The sequence below is a fragment of the Miscanthus floridulus genome, chromosome 4, assembly GCF_019320115.1.
Source record: "Miscanthus floridulus cultivar M001 chromosome 4, ASM1932011v1, whole genome shotgun sequence".
NCBI classification, from domain to species: Eukaryota; Viridiplantae; Streptophyta; class Magnoliopsida; order Poales; family Poaceae; genus Miscanthus; species Miscanthus floridulus.
The window spans coordinates 42459196-42479308 of record NC_089583.1 but is presented as its reverse complement, the minus strand read 5'-3'; the positions used below and the strand labels follow the sequence as shown (position 1 = coordinate 42479308).

The 20113-nt window shown below is 43.9% G+C and overlaps 2 protein-coding genes and 2 long non-coding RNA genes across 4 annotated transcripts; 2 read left to right on the top strand and 2 right to left on the bottom strand.

Annotated features, from left to right (window-relative positions):
- The first annotated feature begins 6001 nt into the window (after positions 1-6001).
- LOC136551415 (5-pentadecatrienyl resorcinol O-methyltransferase-like) lies at positions 6002-8466 on the top strand. The gene is made up of 2 exons (XM_066542969.1): positions 6002-6791; positions 8096-8466. The coding sequence occupies exons 1-2, from the start codon at positions 6006-6008 to the stop codon at positions 8363-8365; spliced, it is 1056 nt and encodes a 351-aa protein (XP_066399066.1). The 5' UTR covers positions 6002-6005; the 3' UTR covers positions 8366-8466.
- A 2130-nt stretch (positions 8467-10596) lies between these two features.
- On the top strand, positions 10597-12776 carry LOC136548437 (aldehyde oxidase GLOX1-like). The gene is made up of 2 exons (XM_066539967.1): positions 10597-10692; positions 11817-12776. The coding sequence occupies exons 1-2, from the start codon at positions 10597-10599 to the stop codon at positions 12774-12776; spliced, it is 1056 nt and encodes a 351-aa protein (XP_066396064.1).
- A 2518-nt stretch (positions 12777-15294) lies between these two features.
- Positions 15295-16897, bottom strand: LOC136551413 (uncharacterized). The gene is made up of 3 exons (XR_010782554.1): positions 16855-16897; positions 15540-15607; positions 15295-15454 (listed from the first exon to the last, which is right to left on the bottom strand). It is a non-coding gene; the product is annotated as an uncharacterized lncRNA (long non-coding RNA).
- Positions 16898-17019: 122 nt separating this feature from the next.
- Positions 17020-18659, bottom strand: LOC136551414 (uncharacterized). Its single transcript, XR_010782555.1, has 3 exons — positions 18557-18659; positions 17243-17276; positions 17020-17157 (listed from the first exon to the last, which is right to left on the bottom strand). It is a non-coding gene; the product is annotated as an uncharacterized lncRNA (long non-coding RNA).
- Between the last annotated feature and the right edge of the window lie 1454 nt (positions 18660-20113).

Genomic DNA, 20113 nt, shown 5'->3' with positions numbered 1-20113 from the left:
ATATATTTCTTTCTATAAAATGTTAAAGTCTTGTTAATTTCACAGTAAATTAAATACAAGACATAAAATTATTTTAAAAGAATATGGATTTATTTTTGCTTTATTGCACACAAAAAAATTGTGTGACCTAAAGTTTTTTGTTTTTTCTTATAAATATTGAAACATAATGTCATTAATAATTACTATTTCATTAATGCAAAAATATAGTGTTTAATTTAAATCATTAAAACTTTTGTTTTTGATTGGAAATTTATTTTCACATCATTTTAACGTAAATCTTTTCATTTTTTCATCACTCATTGTCCAAAAGCGACATGAAAATCCCACCATCAAACACAAATTTAATCTGAACATAGAAAAAAAACACCTAATAAACATCTCTGAATTCACAATTATTACATAATACCTCTAATACACACTATTAAACATCACTATATATATCAAGCAGGCACACTAGTGAACTTCTTCTTAACGTATATCTCTTGGTTATGATCGCGTTGTAACCATAGAGTATCCTCATCATTTAGCTGGATGCTTGGGTCTTTGTTCACTGTGAAGGGTGGAATTCGGTCATCCTTTTTATAATCTTCTGATATGTCTGACTTGTCTTTAATTTCGACGATAATTCTTTTCCCTAAAAGAACTATGTGGCGCTTTGGCTCATTGATTGGATCGTTATTGTTTTTTCTTCTCTTCGGTTTTGTAGACATGTCCTTAACATAGAACACCTGATTTACATCCTTAACAAGGACGAACAGTTCGTCTTTGTACCCAATATTGTTGAGGTCCACGGTTGTCATTTCATACTGGTTGTCGACTACTACCCCGCCTCCAGTCACCTTTACCCATTGACACTTGAACAAAGGTACCTTAAAAGTAGGTGCATAGTTTAGTTCTCATATCTCCTCTATGCGGTCATAATATGTTTGCTTATTTTCATTAGGGTCAATAGCATCTATGCGACACCACTGTTTTGGTTGGTGCTTCTTTTATCTTGGGCTACTGTGTAAAATATATTCCCATTTATTTCGTACCCTTTGTATGTGAGAATATGCCATGATGGCTACCTACCCAACAAATACAGTTGCTCATCAATACTCTCATCACCCTGTCATTCTTTTCGCAACCAGTCGCTGAAAGTTTCCATGTGCTGATGCGTAATCCAAGCTTCAGAGTTCCCTGAAAACTCAGATCAGAGCAACTCTTTATGTGTCTCGATATACGGATCCACCAAGGAGGAGTTTTGCAGAACTGTGTAGTGTGCTTTATTAAAATAATTGTCCTGCGTACCAATATATGGTTTCTTCCCTAGTGTCCCCTTTCCACTTAGTCTTCCCTCATGTCGCGATTCAGGAACACCAATCGGGTCAAGGTCGGAAATAAAGTCAACACAAAACTCAATGACCTCCTCTGTTCCATAGCCCTTGGTGATGCTTCCTTCTAGCCGAGCACGATTGTGAATATATTTCTTTAGGACTTTCATGAACCTCTCAAAGGGGAACATGTTGTACGTGTAGGAACATAGGATCGAGAATGCTAATCTCCTTGACCAGGTGAACTAGGAGGTGTGTTATGATATTAAAGAAAGAAGGAGGGAACACCAACTCAAAGCTGACAAGACATTGAACCACATCATTCTATAGTTTAGCTAGATCCAATGGATCGATTGCCTTCTGAGAAATTGCATTGAGGAATGCACATACCTTCACGGTGGCTAGATGTACATTTGGAGATAGAATTCCTCTTAATGCAACTGGAAGTAATTGCGTCATGAGCACGTGGCAGTCATGGGACTTTAAGTTTAGGAATTTCTTCTCTAGCACATTTATTATACCCTTTATATTCGAGAAGAATCCAGATGATACCTTGATGCTTGCTAGGCATTCAAACATGCTTTCCTTCTCTTCTTTGCTAAGAGTGTAGCTGGCAGGACTTAAGTAATGGCGTCCATCATCTGTCTTCTCTGGATGCAAGTTGTCTCGTTCTTTCAAACACCACAGGTCCTGTCGTGCTTCAAGTGTGTCCTTAGGCTTCCCATACACACTCGTGAAGCCTAGCAGGTTCATACAAAGATTCTTCGTTAGGTGCATCATGTCGATCGTGCTACGGACCTCTAGGACTTACCAATAGGATAGCTCTCAAAATATGGACTTCTTCTTCCATATGGGTGCGTGACCGTCGGCGTCGTTCAGAACAGGTTCGCTGCCATGCGCGTTTTCAAATACTACTTTTACATCCTTGATCATATTAAGCACATCCTCACCAGTTCGGTTGCCCAGCTTGGTCTGGTGGTCTGTCTTACCTTTAAAATACTTGCCTTTCTTTCTTAGGGGGTGATTCACAGGAAGAAATCGATGATGGCCAAGGTACATGACCTTTCGATATTTTTTCAAGAATATACCTTTAATGTCATCGAAACAGTGCGTGCATGCATTATATCCCTTCTTTGATTGTCCTAAAAGATTACTTAGAGCAGGACAATTATTGATTGGTACGAACAAAAATGCTCGCAGGTCAAAGTGCCCCTGCTTGTGCTCATCCCACACACGTACACGTGGTCTGTTCCACAAAAGTAGAAGTTCTTCAACTAGTGGCCTCAGGTACACATCGATGTCGTTGCCAGGTTGCCTTGGGCCTTGGATGAGCACTGCATCATAATAAACTTACGCTTCATGCATAACCAGGGAGAAAGGTTGTAGATACATAGAGTAACAGGCCAAGTGCTATGACTACTGCTCTGCTCCCCGAAAGGATTCATACTATCCGTACTTAAAGCAAACCTTAAGTTTCTTGCGTCATTTGTAAACTCCCGAAATTCTCTATCGATTGCTCTCCACTGGGACCCATCAGCAGGGTGTCTCAACATATTGTCTACCTTACGGTCTTCTTTGTGCTATCGCAACAGCTTTGCATGGTCTTTGTTTCTGAATAGATATTTCAAGCATGGTATTATAGGAGCATACCACATAATCTTGGCAGGGATTTTCTTCATGGGACGTTCGCCCTCAACATCACCAGGGTCATCTCGCCTGATCTTATACCGCGATGCATGACATACCGGGCATGCATCTAACTTCTTGAACTCCTCGCCACTGTAGAGGATGCAATCATTAGGACATGTATGTATCTTCTGGATTTCTAATCCCAAAGGGCAGACTACCTGTTTTGCTTCGTACGTAGTGGCGGGCAATTCATTATCCTTCGGAAGCATCTTCTTTTGGATTTTTAGTAACTCTCTAAATCCTTTGTTAGATACAACATTATTTGCCTTCCATTGCAGCAATTCTAGTGTTGTACCCAACTTTTTCTACCCCGCATCACAAGTTGGATATAGCAATTTCTTGTGATCCTCTAGCATGCGCTCGAACTTGATCTTCTCCTTTTCACTTTCGTATTCTCTTTATGTGTCACGAATGGCCTAACCAAGATCATCAGCGGGCTCATCTTCTGCCCCTACCTCTTCTTCAGCTTCCCCCATTGCAGTATCATTGAAGGCACCATATTCAGCAATAATGTCATCATCGTCCCATAGTTCTTCTTTACCTTCTTCTATTACAACCCCGGTTTCTCCGTGCTTCGTTCAACAAATATAGTTTGGCATGAAACCTGACTTCAACAAGTGTGAATGAAGACTCCTTGAGCTAGCATATTTCTTCAAATTTTTACATATGGCACATGGACAACACATGAAACCATCGTGTTTGTTTGCCTTGGCCACACGTAAGAAAGAATGCACACCCTCAATGAACTCTTGGGAGCAGCAATCAACATTGTACATCCAATGCCGGCTCATCTGTATTATATGACATACATACCATATTAAAACCTAGAACATAATTAGTTAATTATATGACATGCATGTCACCACACAAGGTATTAATTTATGAAAGTCTCGCTACAATGTAGACAATCCCAACTACCACTAAAAACTAAAGCTAAAATGCACTTTAGCAGCATAAGGATTTCGCGACCAATCCCAACTAAAACAGATAGATCATGCGTTTGTTCAACATCTATGGGCTTCTTCCGTAGGATCACTGCCTCATCAGTCGCTATAGTCGCCTGTGCAAGAGAGTTTTGCACGTGTTTAACATACTCTTCCTCCCAGTACCAGCCTGAACATCTAGTGCCATCCCACTGAAATTAAAACAAAAAATTAGAACTTCAATCACAATCATCATGAAAATAAGTATAAATTAACCATAATCATCAAATGCGACAAAATAACTCACATTGCGATCCGGACACTTGTAGAAGATACGGCCCTTGTTGGGACACTCCTTCCTCATCCGGTATTCCATCACAATCTTCTCCTCACACTTGCCGCATGCATTGAGAGGGAGGTCCGGCCTCAGTCGCTTTGGAACCCGATGAGAGGCCGAGGACCCGGAAGCAGTTGCCATCTACTCTCTATACTCATTTTTAATATAATATAAATTTCTCATTTAATAAACAAATAAAATTAAAAAAACTTTAAAATTCTCTATATCTCTAAACCATGAAGTGTGCTATGCATGCTAGAAATGAAAGCTGAATACTAGTTTTGAATAACTACTTTAACCTTCCTTCATCCAAATATGCAAACTTTAAAGTGATTTTAAGCTTAAAAGGTTTACAAATAAAAAAAATCTACCATAAAAAACCACATATATCTAGTCCACAAAATAAGATATGCTACTGATGAAATATGAGAGTATAAAGTTGGTAACCTTTAGAATTAAAGAATCGATGGAGGAATCGAAGAATTCTTGTGATTACCGGCGATGCGGAAGAAGAGAGGCCGACGATGAAGCAAGAACACTGAGCTCGAAGTGGCTCGGGCTCGGGGAGGAAGAATGGGTATATAGGAGGGGATCTTTAGTCCCGGTTGAAGACAGCAACCGGGACTAAAGGTCATTTTCTAGTCCCGGACGGAGCCTCCAGCCGAGAGTAGACTTTTACTCCCGGTTGGAGGGACCAACCAGGAGTAAAAGTTAACCTTTAGTCCCGGTTGGTAACTCCAACCGGGACTAAAGGTCCCCTACAGCAAAAGCCTACCGTAGTAGCCGTTGGGCAGGGACCTTTAGTCCCGGTTGGAGCTACCAACCGGGACGAAAGGTTTCTCTAGTCCCGGGCGCGAAAAATACTAGGACTAAAGCCAAATTTTAAAGTGGATCAAAAGTCGTTTATCTACTAGTGAAAACCGCCTCTTTTAATCATCTTTAGGGCAGTTCTCTTAAGGAACCATATTTGAAAATAGGTCCCTATTAGACACGGTTTTGTAAAGAGGACCGTCTCTGAAAATCTATTTCTAGGAGCGGTTCGCTTAACACAACCGCCTCTAAAAATAAACCTATTTTCAGAGACGGTTTTTTTAATAGAACCGCCCCTAAAAATGGATCTTCAGAGGCGGTCATGGAGCTACAGTGCTCCTATGCGCGGTTAGAGGCGGCATACTAATTGAACTGCCTCCAATAAGAAAAGGGGGTGTTGCTAAAATTCATTTATGTACTAGTGTGGAACAAGCAACTAAAAGAAATTATAGTTATTCAGCTAGATGCATATAAATCATTTTGAAAGGTCAAGCACCACATAAAAGTTGTAATCGCTAAAAAGAAACACACTGCCATGTTATGGGCATCACAGAATATAGAGACAACTTCCAAATGAAAAGACAATCTTGACTTGTAGGGACTTGTTTGTTTCTTGCGGCTGAGTTTTTAAGTACAATGGCTCGTTCGGCTTGCTGAAACTTAGTTGAAACTGGTAAAAAATACTATTCTGACTGAATTGTTGTGAGAGAAAAATACTGTTCTGACTAAAAAAATAAACCGAACATGTTGATTTCTGGGTAAACCGAACGAGGCGTAACATGACGCCTCACCGGCCGGGCAGCCAAGCTGGACATGGGTGGTCCTCAGCCTAGCTGCTTTCCTACAGCAACGATAACGTTGGCAAACTACAAATACCGGGCCTCCTTCCGCAGAGACGGAAGCACGCCAAGACCGATCAGAACCTCTCTAGCAATGGAGCACCAAGCCGAGGCCAAGCTGCTGTCTCCTACTCGCCGCGAGCTGCTGCAAGCCAGCATTGAGCTGACTAACCACACCCTGAGCTACATCAAGTCCATGGCCCTCCGGTGCGCCGTCCAGCTCGGCGTCGCCGACGCGATCCACCGCTGCGGTGGCCAGGTATCTCTAGACGGCCTGCTCGCCACGCTCTCCCTGTCCCCGAGCAAGCTCCCTTACCTGCGCCACGTGATGCGGGTGCTCACCGCGTCTGGCGTCTTCGCCCAGGCCGACGGTGGCGGGTACCGCCTCACGCCCGTCTCCATGCTGCTCTTGAGCGACACCGGCGACGACGGCGGCTGCCGGAGTCTGCTGCAGCTGGTACAGCTCAAGCTCTCCCCGTTCTGTGTGTCGCCAGCCACGAAGCTTGCCGAATGGTTCACCACCAAGGACGAGGAGACGCCGTTCGCGATGACCTTCGGCACGGATTGGTGGGGTTTGTGCGGCCGAGACCCAGGGTTCGGCGTGTTCTTCAATGGTGCCATGGCATGCGATAGCCGCTTCCTAATGGACGAGGTGATCCATGAGAAGGGAGATGTTTTTGATGGTGTTACATCCATGGTGGACGTTGCAGGTGGCACCGATGGAGCTGCCAAGTCGGTGGCTGCGGCATTCCCGCATATCAAGTGCACGGTGCTCGACTTTCCTCAGGTGATCAATGGCATCCCGGCTGCTGGCCAGGTTGAGTTCGCGGCGGGTGACATGATGGATTTCATTCCCCAAGCCGATGCTCTCCTGCTTAAGGTACGTGATGCATTTGTTTTCTTTTTCGCACATAAATATGCCATACATTTCGCACATAAATATGTTCTCGTTGCAATTAATACGAACACATATTTGATCTTGCATCAAATCAACGAACAATTTCACTAGCCTAGATCAAGACATCACTGTCGGTTCAAAACCCCCCTTCGCTGCCGGATTTTGAACCGGCACAACCAAATCGACAGTGATAGAGTTCACATCACTGCTGGTAACTGCAAACCGGCAGTGATATGAAATGTCACTGCCCGTTCAGTACACAATTGATTTAGTCGCCACATTTTGAAAAAAAAAATAATTATACACTAATTATTGGAAAATTAAAATTGGTAGCCCCATATAAATTAAAAATCATAGCTCCATAAAAAAACAATTATTGTACACTAATCAAGAATAATTATTCTACTCCTATGCCACATAAAAATGGAGACACTAATCTAAAAAAAACTAAAATTGGAGACTTAATCATGAACAACAATGTAGCTCCAAACAATGTGTTGGTAGGTGACACATGTATTAATTTGCTCATCAAAATTGTAAAAGAATCTACTCTACTCCTTACAAGAACTAATTATTATAGCATCACATACTAACAATCATCAAAACCACCATGTAATTAGCTTGGAATTTAAATGGGTTCATAGACACCAACCTTTTGATGATGGATTCACCACAATTTGCTTGGATGCCTTGCACAAAATTCAATTGGAAAGTGCTCTCTAAAATAGAGAAACAACTGGAATGAGAATCAAACAATGTAGCCATCAAAATAATGGTAATTAAGCAACAAAATCAAAATAATGGATGCTTGTTACTAACCTTAAAGAAAGAAGATAATGCCCATGCTTCAAAATCCAAGAGCTTCATGGTGACGAACGGCTGCAACAATAGAGGGAGTGGGAAAATGCACGCCTCCTAGATGGGTGTGCTCGGAATGGGAGAGAGGAGGGAGGAGAGGACGATAGCTTTTTGTAGTCTGTTTATTACCGTCGGTTCTTGGCTAGAACCGGCAGTGATATGTCACTGTCCACTCACTGCCGATTCTAGCCACAAACCGGTAGTGACATGGACTTCCACTGCCGGTTCTTGGTCACCCCCAATCATTTTCTAAAATCCAGCAATGGTGGTACTGGCAGTGAATATCGGTTCTGTAGTAGTGATGAATATAACTTTTGTTCATTCCTTTATTTAGTTTCTATATACTAGTTATTTGCTCGTCGGACAACCAGAATTCTTGGAACACCATATAAATATTTGAGATTGTAATAGCTATCTGTTCTTTTCAGTTTGTACTACATGATTGGAACGATGAGGATTGTGTAAACATCTTAAAACGGTGCAAAGAGGCGATTTGTTCCAGAGAACAGAAAGGAAAGTTGATCATCATCGATGTGGTGGTCGGTTCCCCTTCGCAAGCAACCTGTCATGAAGCAAAGATATTATTTGATCTGCTTATTTCGACGCTGACACCAGGCTGGGAACGTGATGAGAAAGAGTGGAGTGGATTATTCAAGGAAGCTGGATTCAGAGAGACTACAAGCTCACATCTGTGTTAGATATGCGATCTGTGATCGAAGTGTTTCCCTAGAACTCTCATCCCTTACTCCTACCTTTGAGCTCAACCAATACGGAATACCTTGTACGCAGTATATGGAAAATTGAATGGCATCAACAACAACTCATTTTCAAAAAACCCTTTTTCTTTTCCTGAGATAAGCAAAATCCGATGATCTTCCCATTTGGCGCAAACTTCAATCCAATCATGTTCCCCGTATTTTTCATTTTCGCCAGGGTTTAGCCTTTTCAATAGTGATTCGGCGCCACTGGTGACGGGAAGAATGGATCCCTCATGTCCTGGTAGCTCCCTCTAGCTGGGCTGGCAGCGACCTGGTGACGGAAAGACCGATTGTTGAAGATGGCGCCGCACGTACAAATTTGATTTTTTTTAATTGAAACAACTGTTGAAGTACATGTGCTGTATTCCTTCTAATTATTTTTGGTCAATTGTAAAAACATCATTTTTAGCACTCATTTATTGAAGTTAATGAAGACGCTCTAAGAGCCTCTCCTTCCAAAAAAGAAAAAGACGCTCTAGGAGCCTCAAATGTCGATATCACTAGTCCTGTTATCTCATCTGCAACATCAGTTTACCTATCACGTGGCTATTTGTATACGATGAATTGTTGTGGTCCAGCACGTCCAATGTTCCATGGAAATCTCACGAGAAAAATTGCAGGTACTATTTGAGATTGCTCCACACTCTAGGCTCTGTAACTCACGTTCCTAACCGGTCGCGAGAAAAATTGTGAGGTTCTGTAACTCTCGCTCCTAATTCGTCTAGCCAAACAGACCAACTTAAAAAAAATTGCTTTATAAAATAGGTGGAGATGAGCCCAAACTCTATATTTTTGTGGAGATCCTCGAGGGTTACTCTAGAAACAATCCCCTCGTATCTACTCGTAGAGTTAGGGTAAAACTGCTAACCACTACCACTAAATATGTAATGGTTAATTTATTCATTTCATCTCTGTGCAGTTTACCCAACCCTTTGAGTTCCTCGCATCACCTCTCGCCCTGACATCAAAGAGATCGAGGCATCCTGCACAACCGCAGCAAGAACAACCCCGAGATTAACCTCGACATCCTGCCTATAAGGTCGCATTTGTGAAGCTAGAACAGTCGTCCCTTACCTTTCAGCTCAACGAATAGCTTGTACAAAGGCGAAGCCATCCGAAAACTTCACCGGGGTCTTCAACATTGAAGTATGAGATTCTCCATGTTATAAACACTATATAACAGTGATTTCTCATTGATTTTGCCAAAAAAAAAAACATAGGTGTCAGTTGACCCCAACAAAGCAGCCTAGCTCCACCCCTGAGCTTGTACGGAGTATATGGGAAATTGAATGACATCTGCAACAAGGCCTTGTTTAGATGCAAAAAATTTTGCAAAATGGCTACCGTAGCATTTTCGTTGTTATTTGGCAAATAGTATCCAATCATAGTCTAATTAGGCTTAAAAGATTCGTCTCGTGGATTTCGTCTAAACTGTGTAATTAGTTTTATTTTTTATTTATATTTAATGTTTCATGCATGTGTCAAAGATTCGATGTGACGGAGAATGTGAAAAATTTTGTAAAATTTTTTGCAAACTAAACTGGACCCAACTTCAAAGGGCATCTCCAGGCGTATAGATCCGTCTCTGTTCCTATATCATGATGTCACATCACTTATAAAAATGCCTTCAATGTCCAAAATCATCCTTTCAATTAATACATGGGACCCACAAAATAAAAAATTATCTCATCCTCAACCATCTCCGGTCTGTTCGGCTGATATTAAGGCTGACTGATAAGCCAGCTGAAGCTATTTTATTATAAAAAAAATATTATAAATTCTAGCTCATCAACCGACTTATAAGTTGAAACGAACAGACCCTCCTCCACTGCTCGTTGCCCCGACCATGCGCTACCCCGCAAGAGCACCTCCCTCACGGCCCCGGCCGCTGCCCCGCCGGTGACAAGGTCCACCACCTGGTGGCGACCTCACTCGCGCTGCGCGCCTGGGGGCGCCGCCCTAAGTCTTTGGTAGACCACCGCCCCTCTTGGTCGGCCTTGCACCAAACCGTGGGCCTCCTAGTCGTGAAGCACCGCCGCCAACTGGTTCCGCTGCTACCAGCTGCGACCGTGGGCCAACTTGTCGCGAGCTTGGATGGCTGCCAGATCTACGGGCACCAATGACATCTTTGTAATCATAGCCCCAGGCCACGCTGATCGACCGCTGCACCCATGCCGCCGGGAGCATCTTCTTCGTCGATCACTTCGTCTCCCTTCTGGCCCCGGTCCCTGGCCGCTGGCAACAGGCCCCTTGGGGTGGGCGGATCTGTATGGTTTTCTACTTCTAGAATTCATCATGCAGGTGCAAGTGACAACGGTACGGGAGATTGAAGACGGTGAGGAAAGAGAACTATTTTATTTCACGGAAGCTAGTTCCAAGTATATGAACCGGTTGTATATAGAAGTGAGTCCACAATGTATAGATATAGGTCCTATGTGCAACAATTTCTAATCTTGCGGTTCCCACTTGCTTGGCGCAAAACTCCAATCCGTTCCTGGTGGCGGATGGAGTCGCCGTCTCTCTCGACAAGACTGAGCGTGACGGCGTGACCCTCTCTTGTTCACACCCCCTCCGTGACTTTGTTGCTGACTGTCGGTCCAAATCTGTCACCACCTGACTTTTTAGTTTTTATACTGATATAAGGTCGGTCCAACTTCAAATCCACATGCGAATGGTTCTATGGTCCAGTGATAGACTATACTACTCACCAGGGTTTAAATCTTAGTATTGTACCTTTTTTTTCTAAATTTTTTTGTAGAAATTTTAGGTACACGCGTGTGTGTGGAGGCTATATGGACGTGCACGCGTGTGTTTGAGTGTGACGTGCGTGGATTGTGTGCCTTCAAGTTTTATTTGATAAAAATTTTCAAACCCACCTATCAGTCACAAAGACAAACAGACTCGTGAAGAGGGAAAACCTCGGACTTCGGAGCATCTCCCAGGGATTAACCAAATCATTTTTTAAAGCTAAATTGGGCTATTATTGAAAGAAAAACGTCTCCAACAGACTATGTAAATGACTCTCTAAACTTAGTAGCTCTCCATCCCACCTCATTCGCTCTCTACTTTTGGATAGCCTACCTCACTAACCATCTTTTATAAAGTCTGTCGAAGTAATCTAATATTTTTTTTGTTAAGTCTATTTTAGAGAGTAGCTAAATCAGTAAATTTAACCAGTCTTTTTGGCTAATCTCTTGGAGATGCTCAGCAAAGTTGACGTTGTATAATTTTTTTTAGTTAGCATCTCCAAGAGTTCCTTAAACCTCCTCATAATCCTAAGTTTTTAGAAAGATCCACAAAAATCCATCTCCAACAACTCCTAGTACAATCTCCTAATATTTTAGGAGTTAGAAAAAAATCCCCCACATCCGCGTAACTTTACGCGCCACAGCCTCGCGCCTATCGTTCGACTCCCGTTGCGACGAGATCGCCAAGGACCGGCACTGTGCGGAACTACCCCAGCTCGGGCTCCTCGGTGCTGCTCCCGCTGAAACCCAACCCCATCGAGCCCGATGTGCTGGTCTGCGGCGGCGCGCCATCGGGCTCCTACAACACCACCAAGGGCGGCATTGGCACCTTTGTCCCGGCGCTGACGACGTGCGGGCGGATCAAGATCACCGACGCCGCGCCGGCGTGGGTCATCGAGACAATGCCATCGGCGCGAGTGATGGGTGACATGATCCTGCTGCCCAACGGCGCGGAGGTGGCGATCATCAATGGCGCCGCGGACAGCACCGCCGGGTGGGAGTCCACCAAGACCCCGGCGTACGCGCCCGTCGTCTACCGTCCCGACCACTCGCCGGGGGACCGGTTCGAGGAGCAGACCGCGACGGGCGTCGCGCGGCTGTACCACTCCTCGGCGGTGCTCCTCCGCGACGGCCGCCTGCTGGTGGGCGGCAGCAACCCGCACACCTATTACAACTTCAGCAACGTGCAGTTCCCCACCGACCTCAGCCTGGAGGCCTTCTCGCCGGAGTACCTCGATGCGTCCAACGACATGCTCCGGCCGAGAATCCTCGAGCCGTCCCCCACCGGCGCGACGGTGGCGCTCCAGTTCTCGGTCCCGGCATCGGCGCGGAGAAGGCGTGGCGGCGCCGCGGGCCTCGGTGACGTGTCGGTGACGATGGTGGCACCGTCCTTCACGACGCACTCGTTCGCGATGAACCAGCGGCTGCTGTTCCTTGACGTGACCAAGAATGTGGCGATACGGGGCCGAGCCGGCACGTTCAATGCGTCGGTGACGATGCCGGCGACGGCGGTGCTGGCGCCACCGGGGTACTACATGCTGTTCGTGGTGAACGTGCACATCCCCAGCGCGGGGATCTGGGTCCAAATACAGACACAGCAGTGAACGTGCGACTGGAAAGGGTTATAGATTTCATTCATTTTGTTTCGTTCTGCCATTCGTATACTCTTGTTAATTCTGCCATTCATTTTGTTTAGTTCCGCCATTCGCGGTCTCAGGGTTCGGCGCGCCTTGTAGTTTTCCGTGATGAAAAGGAAAAAAAGCCGCAACCTAATTCATGTGGGCCTCAAATTTGATTTTTTAGATGCCATTTATTAGAAACTCTTGGAAAGACCTTCTTTTTTCCTCCCTAAATCTTTTTAGGAGTTGCCAAACTACAAATTTTTAGGAGAAAAAAGTAGGGAACTCTTGGAGATGCTCTTAAGACTTAAGAATTGTTGGGGGTACATGTGGTCTTTTCTCTTCCCAATTAATTATTTTTATCAGTTTTAAAAACAAGATTTTTAGCACTCACTTTTTAAAGTTACTGGAGATGCTCTAGGAGTCGCCGTCTATCTGCATCATCAGTTTACGTATCACGTGGCCACTTAGATACCATGAATTCTGTTGTGGTCCAGGTCCAATCTTCTATGGGAATCTCATGAGAAAAATGCTGGGGAGAATACAAAGAAAAAAGGAAGTCATAAACTCCAGATTTCTCACAAGCAATGAGAACAACATGCTTATACCAATGAGATAATTATTTACATCTGTCGTCATCCTTGCATCCTCGGTTTGGTGTAGTGGTTGGAGAAGAGGCTCAGCTATTTTTTTAGCCAAACCCAGCAGGAGACATACTCATTATTTATATTAAAAACAAGAAAAAAACTAGAGTACTAGACTGGATATTACAACAGAGCAACAACAACCCTGAGTGTGGAGCAACGGAAACAGTCAAAACAAACAAGAAAGCCAACATCGATGGACCAGAATTGCATTGACATATACTCGTCCAGGTGAAAGCCAACTGTCGATATTTCTTATGCTTAAATGGAAAAAAAATTCACAAGCGCACACAATGAGATGTAGCATTTCACCTAAGAGTATTCCAGGGTATCATATTTATATCTTCAGGAAAAGGGTATAGCTAAGAGGACTAATTGATATGATTTCCAGTAATAGTGCCACCATCAGTTACCCGACTCTAGATGGGGGTAACGATAATAAACGGGTAATGACACACGAAAGAATAGAAGAGTATTGAAGAATATACGACGTAGCTAGTGGGAGAACAACGAGTGACTACAAGGTTCCTACAATACGTCTACTACTAAGCACAACTCTAGCTAGTATGAAACTATAGAGATATATAACTAAGCCAATAAATAGTAAGCTAGGATTCGAGAGCTTCGGGTACAGCCCAAACACCAAGAGAAAGGGGTGAGAATGGTTGATAGATATAGAGTGCAATTGAACCCTACGTTTTAATAACTAACCAAAATATTATGGAATATATAAGTTAGACATGGCTATCACCACCTGCTAATTACCACAACTATCCGTGGGGCTAGCCACAGTCTAAGGTATCCAATAGTATAAGCATCACGCTTATATTATACGATACTATTTTGATCCCATGAAAAAAGATCAGACTAAAGCATTCACAAAGGAACGAAGAACCATGCTATGACACTATGAGATAACCAGTAATACTAAACAAGGCTTCAATTATAACACTATGGTCTAACTAGAGATCAAGACTACTACACTAGTTAAGTAATACTTAAATGAAGTACTTAACAATGCATTTTTTGTTTTCTGAAAAATAAATAGAGTGGTTCTGACCTCAGGCGATTTATGAAGGAGACATGCATCTTAGGCCTACTTTGGATGTTAAGAATCTGGAAAATCGGATTCTTTTTCCATTCCACTGTGAATCAAAATCAATAGTTATTTCATTCAAATTCTAATATTCCTGTTTGGATATCTGGAATGTAGCAGAAACCCTAGATTTCCCAGTTGCAGTACAACCTATGAAAGAGTTGTCAGATTAAATTCTTCTTACAAAATCCAAACAAGATCAAGATCCTAATAAAATACTACAGATCAAGGTAAGAAAAAAAATCAAATGGAATAATATAGTTCTACTTGCAACTAACAACACAGACAAGGAATTTGCCAAAAATAGAGAGGACAAAAGGCAGACTTTCGTGGAGGGAAGGTCCCGACGGCGGTGAGGGAGTAGCCTAGGTTTGCGGCATGGCATCAGTGCGCAACGGGGGCAGAAGGTCCTTGCGGTAGTGAGGGAGCAACCTATGTTTGCCGTAGCAGTGCTGGACAAAGTTAAGCGCGATGATGGGAGGGACGAGGTTCAGGATCAAGTTCCATGCGAATTACAGGTTAGGGAGGAATTTTGGTGAGTAAAGATCTTGTCATTAGTTGGAATCCGTTTCCAATTCTAGGGGCAGCTAGCCAAACGGAATTCGGTGTGTTTCGGCCCTAATTGATATTGATAGGATCAAAACAAGCTCATGAACCTTGCTATATCAGACATGACAAAGATACAGTACGACTGCATCATTCCAAAATCGAAAGTACAAGGGCAAAGTCACAGAAACATTACAGTTGCAGAACAGTTCACCACTGCAGCCACAATTCTGCGCTAGTTGTAATTTTCACCGCCCTTTAGAAGATATGCATGTAAACATAGGACTTGGACCTGAGCACCATAGCGCTATTCGCCACCAACTTGACGTTTCCAGGAGTCCTCCACGGTAAGCTCGTCAACACTCCAGTCCTCGTAGCTGTGCCAAAACAATGCAAATAACATTTCAACTATATTGAATATAGATCATACATAAATGTTTGTTTCTAAATGAAGGAGCCCACCTTCCATCTGGTAAATATCGCCTGATTGTGAATGGGATCTTGCGTGCTCTCAATTCTTTCATGGCAATCTAAAGTAGCACAAGCAAGAAGTATATCAATTCATCACATATAAACATATGGGTGGACTGAAACATTTCAATCACATAAGAGCTGACAGTTTGAGGTTGAACTGGTTTTAATTTTGTTTTGCCAAAGGCATGGAGCTTAAAATATTTGCTCAATGGTGACAACTTTTGCTATTATAAAACTGCATAAAATCTGCTTCCATAAAACAGCATACCAAGTTTTGCTAAGAAGGATTAATTCAGATGTAATTAAACCTTCTGCACTTTTTTCATACGCCATTAATTGACTGATAATAGAAGTAACTTCATATATGGGTACAGGTACGGCATATTAAATGTACTTTCAAAATCATCATATTTTACTGAAAAACTTGCAAGAATGTGAATCGTTTATCTAAACAATTGTATTGTGATACAAATTAGAAATAGTATAACATTAAGAATCTTTCAAGTCCAACAGGAATACAGAAATATAAACGCTTAGATAGAAAGCTATCACTTAATGCAGAATTACAGATATCGAAGAAACACAATCTTAGTAGAGACGTAAGAATGAGAAAAGACTTTATCCTTTCTAGCTACATGAATAAAACAAAAGGCTTCAAAATGAAAAAGAAATGGTATAACTACAAGCCATTAATTTTTAGCATATCAGCATGTAAAGAATAATCACTGTCTTCATTCATTAGTGCTCGATCTATAATGAATGAATGCTGTTAAAATACTTAACATGGTCAACAATATAATTAGGTTGCATACAAGCAATAGGAATAATGAGATCCCAAAGAAGAAAATTAATACTTCAAAATCATACTGGTAAGATGAAAACTGTCACTTTCATCAGCATCTGTATACTATCATAGCCTAGCAATGAAACAGAGAAATTCCCATTCAACCAGCATGGCAGCATCCGTATGATAATTACTGGGTTCTGACTAGTTTCATCATAAAACACATTCATCTGTTGGCAGTTGGATACTTGGATGTAAGCTAGATTCACAAAAAAATGGACACTATCACAAGACAGAGAGTACATTATCTTTACACACTCAAGTACTCAAAAGATCCAATCATCCAAACTTTAATTCAGAAGGTAAAATGTTGATTACAAAAAATAAAATACTTAAAAAGGTTGTGATCTTTCAATCAAAGAGAGTTATCTGTGGTATATGAAAACTAACAGCCAAAATAACTATAGAAGACAAGTTAATCTAGTGGGCCAGTCCCAATTGCATGTCACACAACTTTACCTCAAGAGGATCAGTCTCCCCTTCAAGCTCAACCATAACTGGAGCGTTCATGATGTAAAGTAATTCACAATGTCAACTTAAGTTTACCTGAAGAATCTATATAATGGTATTATACACAGAAACGAAACATACCTAATCTGCAAAGCACGCGTACCAAGAATGCGTGCACGCTCATACTTTGTCATATACTTTGTTGTTTTGCGCATGTGCTGTCTTTTCCTGATCCTTGTCTTCAGCTTCTGCCCCTACCACATCATCAGGAGCGTCCTCGTTGTTATTCTCAAGCTCCTCCTCAGCCCCCTCCTGTTCATAAAAACTAAGTCAATCAGAATCCCTCCCTTTAATAAACACACGATAAAGTGAGCACTGAACAAAAACAGTCATGCACCTCCATCTCTGGCTCTGGGGGCTCATCCTCATACCTGAAACAAACAGGATTCTATATTATAATTTATATACGATGATCTACAGTTACAGAGTACCAATGGTTGGGTATAACAAGAAATCACATCAGCCAGCTACTTGCAAAAGGATAGTTGGACATTGTTCTGTATTCTGCCTAATATATATGTAGTCCTAATCATGATACATATATCTTCCGGTCATGTAATCAGTAATCACCCACACCACCCATGCTAGAGCACTCAGCATGGAAGTTCCCCTTATTTTCTATAACCAAAGAATACGCTTAAATCATAATTGCATACTGATTTCAGAGGACTTATCAACCAGCTGCAACAAGTAAAAAGGATTCATACCAAATAGTGTACCTAGCTCAAAGGGGGGCATGTTTTTTTCGAAAATAGTAAGTTTAAATCATAACACATACTAATTTCAGAGAGGATTCTAGAGCAAGTATGTTATAAAAAAAAAACCCAACCATCACCAAGGGACACATGTTTCAGACAACTTGTGAGCAACTAAAACTTTATAATTAGATAGCTACCAAGAAACATGAATCCATCTGAGCTCACACAAACATCCTATAACAGTAAACAGAGATATTCCAAAACAAAAACAAGGACTAACGATTAGGTTGAGAAACTAACGATGAAGGATGTAGCAGACAAGTACAAAATTTTAAGAGCATAAACAGACAAGTAATTTTCTTCACAGACCAAAGGTACAGCCCTTGCTCGGATAAAACCAAAGAGTAGCAACCAACAATACCTCAAATCAATTCAACAATCAAGGATTAAGTACAGAATAAGAATGGCCACCACCTTTCGACCAATCAGTATCATAATGAAACGTCTAACTCCAAGGAACTCTGCTACCATATCCATCCATATACCAGAAAACTTCAGTCCACATAATTCATGGACATGAAGAATGAACAATTAAAACTTCCCGATTTGTGATACAAAGGAACCTACAGCCATCTAACTGACAGCAGGCCAACGACTAATTTCAGAAACCATCTAACAGTAATTATTGGAAGCCAGTTTGCCGTGCAATGCTTTACTGTGCACAACCGCACAGGATCATGAGATTTCCCCCACAATATGTTTCCATGGGATGAACCAAAAGGCCGAGCGAGACCAATGTTTATTGGTTTAACCCCAGGATTAGTATAATATCCTAATTCATTAATCCTAATCCCTTGAGAACGCCGCAACCCTAGCTTCCTGCGTTTCATGCGACACGCGTAGGAGGGGGACGGTGGGAAGAGGGAAGAGGCTCGGTGGGTGGAGAGGCGGACCCATGTCCATGTCGTTGTAGTCATCGTCCGCCATTGTCGCCGCCGCCGCCGCTCGGCGGGATCACCTGCTGTGCGGGCTTGTTGCGCGAGTGGGCAAGGCGGCGGAGGGGACTGGGGAGGACGGTGGATATTTAACTTTTTACCGTTACCAGCCACTTTTAAAATGGCACTTAGGATTGACACTACGGTTTTAACAGCAGACAAAAGAAAACAGCTAAAAATTACTATTTTTCCTCGTGTGGCACGCTAACTCCCCACGTTAGCAGGGATCCGAGTCACCAAGATGTATGAAATGTCCCTACTACCCCTGCACTCTCCGTCTCCACCCTCTTCCTCCCCACCCACGTGACGCGCATTTTGTCAAACACTCTCAGGGTGAGCACTGCGCACTCTCGCTTAGAATAGGCCCTGATCAGCACGTTGTAGCCGTGGGGCTGTAGGTCGGACAGGCTCTCATGCACGTTGCCAAACTTCGACGCGTGCTCCGCGGACAGCAGCAGGACAGCGCGCGCCCCTTCTAGCTTGCACAGGTGGAGCGACCGGGCGCGCACCGCAGTCCACAGACACGGAGCAGCCGATGACATGGCCCTCGTCATGCGCACAGCTCAGCTCGGCGTTCGACATGCTGCACGACCTCCCCTCCACCGAGCTCCATCTGCACAGCACCGGCTTCGCTCTGCAGGGGTCGACGGTGGCGGTGGCGGCGCCGCCCGCGGGTGCACGCGGCGGATGGCGACCAGCGATGATCTCCTCCACCTGCACGGCACCAGCGTGCTGGCCGTGATGTTGCTCATGAGGGCGCTGACGCGGCTGCCCGCTCGCACTCGCGGCGGCGGCCATTGGCCCAGCCAGCGGCGGCGGACTTTCTCCGCGCGCGCGTGCGCGGTGCGTGCGAAGCAACGGTGTGGGGGCGTCTGCGTGGCCAGGGAGGCGGCGACGGAGGCCGGGCAAGGCTGCCCGCGCGCGTTCCCATGACGGCTGTGGCAGCATCCAGCTCTCCGTCGAACTCCTCGTCGTCCACGGCAGCAACCACGCAGCGACGAGCTCCTGCCCAGTGTGTGCATCCTGCGCACGCGTGGTGACGCTTGTGGTTGTCGAGCAGGAGCTCAACACAAACAACGGCGCCGTCTCCTTGTGCTCAGCGTCGAGCACCTTGCGGCTGCCATTGCAGTCGCGCCACATGAGGAACCGCACAGCACACCCGCGCCCGAGGCAGGCCCTGCGCCTGGAGGGGAGACCTGCTCACGACGCCGCGACACCACCAAGCAGCCCGCCCCCGTCCTGGAGACGGGCGGACGGCGGGACACCATCGTCGAGGAGCGCCGCGCAAGTCTCCCGCAAGCACGGCTTTACCATGTCGGGCTGCCATCGTCCGGTCCTCACTGCCTTTTCTGCTTTCCCCCGCGAGCTGTGGCGACGTGATGAATTGTGCTTGATCTGGTTAACAATTATGTGATCTTCAAATGCTTTTATTTTTTGTGGATATAATGCATTCTTGCTTTGGAGCTCATCATCCTGCTTCATGCTTAGGAGTGCTGCAGCGGCATGGCCTTGTGC

What these genes read in the sequence shown, in the direction of transcription:
- LOC136551415 (XM_066542969.1), top strand. Translation starts at nt 6,006, where the DNA reads ATGGAGCACCAAGCCGAGGCCAAGCTGCTGTCTCCTACTCGCCGCGAG. An exon ending in CCGATGCTCTCCTGCTTAAG is followed by an intron (nt 6,792 to 8,095) that starts GTACGTGATGCA and finishes TGTTCTTTTCAG; the next exon opens with TTTGTACTACATGATTGGAA.
- LOC136548437 (XM_066539967.1), top strand. Translation starts at nt 10,597, where the DNA reads ATGCCGCCGGGAGCATCTTCTTCGTCGATCACTTCGTCTCCCTTCTGG. An exon ending in CCCTTGGGGTGGGCGGATCT is followed by an intron (nt 10,693 to 11,816) that starts GTATGGTTTTCT and finishes TACGCGCCACAG; the next exon opens with CCTCGCGCCTATCGTTCGAC.